This window comes from Oncorhynchus tshawytscha, linkage group LG07 (genome assembly GCF_018296145.1).
Source record: "Oncorhynchus tshawytscha isolate Ot180627B linkage group LG07, Otsh_v2.0, whole genome shotgun sequence".
Lineage (NCBI taxonomy): Eukaryota > Metazoa > Chordata > Actinopteri > Salmoniformes > Salmonidae > Oncorhynchus > Oncorhynchus tshawytscha.
In genome coordinates, this window is record NC_056435.1 from 50,899,683 (window position 1) to 50,907,790 (window position 8,108).

Genomic DNA, 8,108 nt, shown 5'->3' on the forward strand with positions numbered 1-8,108 from the left:
CCCCACTCCCCCTACTTCCATCCACAGGGCCTATCAACGCCATACCTCCCTGCTATTTATAGGATACGACTGTCCCCTCATCCGCTCCCCCCTGCCAAAGCACAGACATGGGGGTGCATTTCAATAATCAACAGTGACCTCCTCCCCTCTCCTTCATCTGCACTGATCCCAACCAGAAGGGAGAGGGGTGAAAGAAATGGCAGATGCCAATCAACGACCCTATATGGTTCTTGATTCATTGGGAAGGGGCAGATTGAACTGATTCAGAAGCTTATAGTTTGATAGTGTCCTGATTTGCTGTTTGATTGATTGATTTTCTGTGTGTATGTACTGTATGTATGTGTCTGTGTGTCTGTGTGAGTGGGAGAGAGATGGGAGAGAGGTAACTCATGCTGTAATTGGTGTGTATTCCAACATGTAGCATGAGCTGGTATATTTACATCTAACCCTCTCACCTTTCACCATGGTAATGTGGCCATGTGGCGCCCAGGCAAAGCCTTTTGTGTGACCTCACCAGTAAGGAAATATCAAGATGACAAAATCAGCAGGAGCAGAAACTCCCTGAAGATTTGCAGAAACTCTTCAGCAGTTTAGATTTTGGCCAGTCATTTAGCAAAATTCAATGTAATATCTGTATCGCATTTCAGTATTGAAAGGATTAGGTCGGCTGGAGGGGCCTTCTCGTGGACCAAACCGGAAGTGCAACATGAAGGTAAACGTCAAACAGACATAACAAATGTTTGACACTTCACATAATATAGTTAACTTAAAACCATTTAACAGAGTGACAGGAGAGAGAACGAAAATGAGAGAGAGGCAGGGTAGGGAGACAGGGAGGTACAGTGTTGCTGAGGCTCCATTGTGGGGCTTTTGTGAGGCTCAGATTGTCTTCTTCTCTGGGAAAGTGGAAACTCAACACTTCTCCCCGGAGGCCTGGTTACCAGGTGAGAGAGGAAGCAAGAATGGAAAAACAGAGCCCAAGCGAGAGAGAGGAGGAGGGAGGCGGGGCGGAGAAGTGTGGAGAGAGGAATAGGCGATGAGGGAAGAAAAAGAGAATGAGATTTGGACATGAGTTGAAGAGAGGTGGAAAGAGAGAGAAACTGAGAAAGGGGGAGATGTAGAGCTGTACATACAGATAAGAAAATAGAGAGGGAGAAAGAGGTAGGTTTTTCTCACAGGATTAACACAGCTGGGGGTAAGTAAGTGTTCACTGTAAATCACTGAATAGACTACACCATTCTGTATAAAAAAAGTGTCTATCAGATTTTCTGTCTATCAGATCTAATAATACACTACGTCTAAATCCAATTTCTACAACCTTACATTTTGGGTTATCATAGGGTTATCATAGGGTTGTGATAGGGTAAGCAGTGGTGGAAATTCCTTAATAGAAATGACTCAAGTAAAAGTGTCACCCAGTAAAATACTACTTGAGTAAATATCTAAAAGTATCTGGTTTAAAATGTACTTAAGTACAGTGGTGGGGAAAGTATTCAACAGTCATACTTGAGTAAAAGTTAAAAGTTGAAGTAAATGCTATACATCAAATTCCTTATATTAAGCAAACCAGTTGACACAATTTTCTTGTTTTTTAAATTTATTTACAAATAGCCAGGGACACACTCCAAAACTCAGACATCATTTACAAAAACAGTATTTGTGTTTAGTGAGGCAGTAGCAATGACAATGCATTATATTGATAGGTGTGTGAATTGGGCCATAATTGCTGTACTGCCTGAGCATTCGAAATGTGACGAGTACTTTTGGGTCAAGGAAATTGTATGGGAGTAAAAAGCACATATTTTCTTTAGTAATGTAGTGGAGTAAATGTAAAATTTGTCAAAAATATAAATAATAAAGTACAGATACCCCTAAAAAAACTACAAGGAAAACTCCACCCAAAAACAATATTTTGGTATTTCTTTCATTAGTCCATTGTTTATATAGTCGCAAAATGTTTTGCATGTCAGCAATCAGGTTATCAAGATATATAACTTTCAAAATACAGAAATACAACCAGTATGATGAATTTTGCATCACATGACACTACATTTTGCATGATATGATAAATGCATCATACCGGCTATATTTCTGTACTTTGAAAGTGATATATCTTGAAAACTTGCTTGCTGACATGCAAAACATTTGGGACTATATCAAACAAGGTACTAATGAAACAGATACCAAAAGGGTGGCATTTTCCTTTAGGAAGTACTTCAAATGATTTTTACTTAGTTACTTTACACCATGGAGGATAAGACTCATTAGTAAGCTCATTAGGCATTTCAAATTATATTCTTCAAGAATCAGTGGTTTTGAATCATTAATCATTCAACAGATTGATCATCTGTGATTTAGTTCTTGTTGTTGTAGTAGTTTCTTCACCAAAACAGGACAGGTTCTTCTCACTTGATTCTTTGTCACATAACTCCCCCTCGTGGCCAACACCTGACACTGTTTCCTTCTTAGGAAACCCGGAAGGGCGGCGCTCACTCTCCTTTAAAGTAACTTCTCAACAGGTTGAATGAATGAATGACATTGCTGAAACATACTTTTGCACCTCATCAAAGGCATTTGAAAATTCACATGTTTATTTTGGATACATTTTTTTATACCAGTATTCACTTAACCCTGGACACCAGTAGTTTACAAAACACAAAAGGATACACTATTTGATTTCTAGCTATCTCTAACAAAGATCTATCACCAATTTCCCTAAAATCCATATATATTTCACACATTTTGATGCCTCATGCAGTTTTGGTGTTTCTTGAGGAAACAATCAAAAACACTACAACTTTTTACTTTATAACATGATAAAACATGGTAATAAAAGTGTGAACCTGCCATATTAATACAATCAAGAGTTGTGTAAAGAACTGTATCCTAGATGACCACATATATAATTGTTGACAATTTTCTGACCAGGGCTGTCTTTTCAGTTTGTATAAATAAAAATATAATACTACGTTCTATTTATAAGTGCCTGTCAAATCACTGAAGGACACCAAAAATAAAGGATAAATTATGTACAGAAATGTTGTAGTTGCAATACCTGTCTGTTACTGCTTTAGATTATTTCGTTCTGAATCCGATTTGACTGTAAACGTAAGAGTCCTTCCTCTGATCAACTTGTTTGTGAAGTATGTTATTGGACCTGCATGTTTAGATGCACTATAAATAAAGTTGAATTTGAATGCAAGTACATTCAGGTGACATGCTACAGTAGGTCTCTCTGGGAGGGGGTGTAGTGAAAGTCCTTGCCTAGTGAAAATAGTGAAAATCTATACACCCCTTGCACAGTTGTCACATTTTCTGCCTTCAAATGAAATATTTCAAAAAGAGATTACATTTAGTTTTTATTTCCTACTGATATACACAACAAGCTCCACATTTTCAAAGTGAAAGAAAAAGTATAGAACTTTTTAAATTAAAAATGAAGATGTCTTCAGACCCCATAGTTCATATTTGGTGGAAGCAACTTTGGCAGCAATTACAGCTGTCAATAATTTTGAATAAGATTCTACCAACTATGCACAACTCTTAGGGCAACATATATCCATTGTTTTTGTCAAAATTGCTCAAGCTCAGTACATTTGGTAGGGAATCATTGATGGACAGCAATATTCAAACATTGTCTCTGATTTTCAAGCAGATTTAAGTCAGGACTGAGACTGGACCATTCAGAAACACTCAACACCACTTTGAAAGCCATTCTGGTGTGTCTTTGGCATTAACATTGGTGTAATTGTCTCGCTGTAAAATAAACTCTATCAGACCGTCATGACACCAGGGTATTCAGAAGACTGAGGCAGGTTTTCCTCTAACTTTTTACCTTGAATTTGCTTGTTTCATATTTATTTTGATCCTGACAAACTCACCAGTCCCTGCCGGGGACAAGCAAGTGGTGTGTAGACTTTCACTAGGCACTGTATGTGAGTGAGCTGGCATGTGTGTTTGACAGTGAGTGTGTGTGTGAGTGGGTTTGTGTGTGTCTTCCCCCTTCCTCTCTTATTAATACATCTAGAGTGGCGGGTGGGCACAGCAGGTAACGACAGAGAGAGAAATAGAGAGAGAGGGAGAGGGAAGGAGGGAGTGAGGGAGATTGTTTCTACGTCTGTCAGCCTATTTGCCTGTCAGTCTGCCTGTCTGTATGTATGTGGGCATTGTCTGGTCCTTCATGAGTATGACAGTACATTAACTGTCCTTTTACACACTAACATAAATCACTTGGTTAGCTGAGACACATTTCATTTTTGGTGGGAGAAAGACAAAGCACTATATGGCAGAATGTTGCCATACAACTGCCAGTAGTCTATATGGCAGAATGTTGCCATACAACTGCCAGTAGTCTATATGGCAGAATGTTGCCATACTACTGCCAGTAGTCTATATGGCAGAATGTTGCCATACTACTGCCAGTAGTCTATATGGCAGAATGTTGCCATACCACTGTCAGCAGTCTATATGGCAGAATGTTGCCATACCACTGCCAGCAGTCTATATGGCAGAATGTTGCCATACTACTGCCAGTAGTCTATATGGCAGAATGTTGCCATACCACTGCCAGTAGTCTATATGGCAGAATGTTGCCATACTACTGCCAGTAGTCTATATGGCAGAATGTTGCCATACCACTGCCAGCAGTCTATATGGCAGAATGTTGCCATACTACTGCCAGTAGTCTATATGGCAGAATGTTGCCATACCACTGCCAGCAGTCTATATGGCCCTAATGTGGATCTGTCTTGCTGTTCTTAAACTTTTCCATGCTAGCCCATACAGCTATTCCATGACAATAGAGTTTGTTAAACTTACAGTACTCAACACTTGGGTGAGAGTCTGTTTGTGTGAGTAAACGCTTTGGCACAGCACACACACAAACATACACACACGCACACACACAGGCACATAACACACTCAACGCCTGCCCCCGCTATAAGAGTAGTCTGCCTTGTTGTGCATGACCAGTCTGTTGTCTACGAAGTAGAAGCTGTCCGACTTCGTCTCGTAGGGATGCTCCACCATCTGATGAACTGGAAGGGAACATAATCATAACATGGAACATATTGTTCTGTTTTTGATGTTATTTCCATCCATAGGGGTGGCAGGTAGCCTAGTGATTAGAGCATTGGACTAGTAACCGAAAGGTTGCCAGATCAAATCCCTGAGCTGACAAGGTAAAAATCTGTCGTTCTGCCCCTGAACAAGGCAGTTAACCCACTGTTCCTAGGCCATCATTGAAAATAAGAATTTGTTCTTAATTGACTGAACACCTAGTTAAATAAATAAATAAAATCATTCATTTGGGAGAACACTCTCTTGACTGGTGTATTACTTCCAGGTAAGCACATGACAACAGATGCTAATCTAGCCAGGTTAGTGTGTGGGACGTCTTTGTTGTTCTTAACTGACTTGCCTAGTTAAATAAAGGTCCAAATACAATATGTCTGGAAAATGTATTCAAAAGGTGATGTGCGTGTCCTTCAGTAAATTATTGCATTTCCACATAAATGTAATGTACACATTTGATTTATTTACTCAAAACAATTTATTTATGTAGCACTTTTCACTAAAACATCAGTACCAAAGTGCTTCAAACAGGGTCATTGATTGATGGATGGAATGTGACACTCACCCAAGCTCTCAGACAGCTGAGGGAACTCGTAGATGTGTTCACAGGTGTTGCGGCTGTTGGGGATACAGAAGCCGAAGTCAAAGTCAAAGCTCTTCAGGAGGTGATCCCTGAAGTAGTGCCTTTCAATCATCCTGAAGCTGTTCAGAGGGCGGTCACCAACCGTAAACTCCACCCTGACACACAGAGAAAGGTGTCAACATACAATAAGTACTGTGTGTGTGTGTGAGAGAGAGAGTATACGCACGTGGCTCCCACAGTCCTCAGTCGTAGGAATGCAGTGGTGAACTGGTAGCATACAAAACGCCCGGCACTCATGTCTCCCTCTCCATTCTCCTCATCTTCCTCTGAGGTCAAAGACACAACAACAAACAGGATATATTTTTTAACCAATGGCACGGTGATCAATCACAAATACAGAGTATTTCTCAGACATACTACAATAGTAATACACCGACACACCGACACACCACACACACACACACACACACACACACACACACACACAGAGAGAGACACACACACAGAGAGACACACACTCACACTGAGAGGGAATATGAACTGTACCCGTATGAGGTGGTTTGGCAATTTCAAACAACACAGTCCCTGTCTCCAAGTCTCTGATTTTAAAGCGGATAAAATCTATGTCGAAGATGTTGTCCTCTGGTTTACACAGGTACCCTGACATGGACAAACAGTAGAGGTGGTCAGTGGCTGTCTTAAAATATATACTATTTTAAAGGGCAGTAAAATCTATCTTTCTTTCTTTCCTGAACAAAACTATAAAAGCAACATGCAACAATTTTACTGTGTTACATTTGAAATAAAATCATTAGGCCCTAATCTATGGATTTCACATGACTGGGCAGGAGTGCAGCCATGTCCACCCACTTGGGAGCCAGGCCCACCCACTTGGGAGCCAGGCCCAGCCAATCAGAATGTGTTTTTCTCCCAACAAAAGGGCTTTATTACAGAGAGAAATACTCCTCAGCACCTCCTCCCTCCCCTCAGACGATCCCGCCGGTTGAAAATGCCGGATGTGGAGGTACTGGGCTGGCGTGGTTATACGTGGTTTGCAGTTGTGAGGCCAGTTGGACGTACTGTCAAATTCTCTAAAACAACATTGGAGGCGGCTTATGGTAGAGAAATGAACATTCCGATATCTGGCAACAGCTCTGGTGGACATTCCTTCAGTCAGAATGCCAATTGCATGCTCCCTCAAAACTTGAAACATCTGTGGCATTGTGCTGTGTGAAAAAAATTGATTATCTTGGCAAAGGATCAATGCTCACTAACAGGGATGTAAACACATTTCTGCACAGAATTTGAGAGAAATAAGCTTTTTGTGCTCATGGTAAATTTATGAATTTTTTATTTATGAATTTATGAAACCAACATGTTGTGTTTATACTTTTGTATAGTATATGTGATTTATATTTACCTTGGGCAAGTCACAAATGCTTATTTACAATGATGGCCTACCCCACTGAACCCAGACAATGCTGGGACAATTGTGTGCCACCCAATCATGGCCAGTAGTGATTCAGCCTGGAATTGAACCAGAGTCTGTAGTGACGCCTCTAGCAGTGAGATGCAGTGACTTACACCGTTGCGCCACTCAGGAGCCCCATCTAGCAAGGGATCTCTGATTTGTCATAGCAACTAGGCTATTCAGGTAAATAGACAGGCATAGATTGCCAGTTTTACTCAACGCCAGTGTAGCTATGTAAATTCCACTGTATGTAAATGAACCTGTAGCTAGCTACCCATTTGTATAAACAGCCAACCACTGCCAATATCATGAAGAAAATAGATATAGCCTACCCCGAGTAGCAACCGGCAATCGTAGGACCTCTTCAGGGGTGATGTGGCCAACTTGTGTTCGAAGATCATCTTCTGTGACGGGCCTACTATCCACCTGGCTTTGCCGAGACTTGAGTCTCTTCAGAACCTCTCCACCTGGCTTGCGCTCCCGCGCAGCAGCCGCGGAACTGTGCCCAGTGATCGAGACATTCTCAGCAGCAACAGGCGGGTCGATGCGAGCTTTAGCTCCGCTCATAATTACCAATGATGATGACAACCTTGTCTATTTGTCTCGGTCTACCTCGCTCAAAGCAATAAGATGGCGCCGTAGATGTCGAATGAAGAACCTCCGCTTCTCGCTGACGATGGGTCAAGCACTTGTTTTTGTAATCACACGCTTTACAGTTGCCATGGCAACAGGTCAGAGATAAAGTCGAGGTGAAACGGACTTTCAGAGAAATACCGCTAGGGGCAGGATGTGCACCACAGACCAGACATGGCACAGGCTACACCTGCTTGCTTTTAAACGCACACTCGGACTTTTGGGCTAAGGACATTTGGAATTGACAATTCGATTTACGCATGTGGTGGGCAAAGGCATTCGAACCACATGTTTTTTTTAACACCCCACTGATTAACAGTCCCTCAATATTTTAAACACAATCTAAGA

At 41.2% G+C, this 8,108-nt stretch overlaps 1 protein-coding gene across 2 annotated transcripts; it reads right to left on the reverse strand.

Moving 5' to 3' along the window:
- Window positions 1-2,573: 2,573 nt before the first annotated feature.
- Window positions 2,574-7,878, reverse strand: LOC112255508 (protein unc-119 homolog B). Of its 2 annotated transcripts, XM_024428492.2 has the most exons (5): window positions 7,460-7,851; window positions 6,203-6,316; window positions 5,883-5,982; window positions 5,639-5,811; window positions 2,574-5,036 (listed from the first exon to the last, which is right to left on the reverse strand). In XM_024428492.2, exons 1-5 carry the CDS (start codon window positions 7,692-7,694, stop codon window positions 4,921-4,923), a joined length of 738 nt encoding a protein of 245 aa, XP_024284260.1. In that variant the 5' UTR covers window positions 7,695-7,851; the 3' UTR covers window positions 2,574-4,920. The 2 variants fall into 2 exon arrangements, with proteins under 2 accessions (XP_024284260.1, XP_024284261.1); XM_024428493.2 differs by lacking the exon at window positions 6,203-6,316 and having other exon boundaries at window positions 7,460-7,878.
- Window positions 7,879-8,108: the final 230 nt, after the last annotated feature.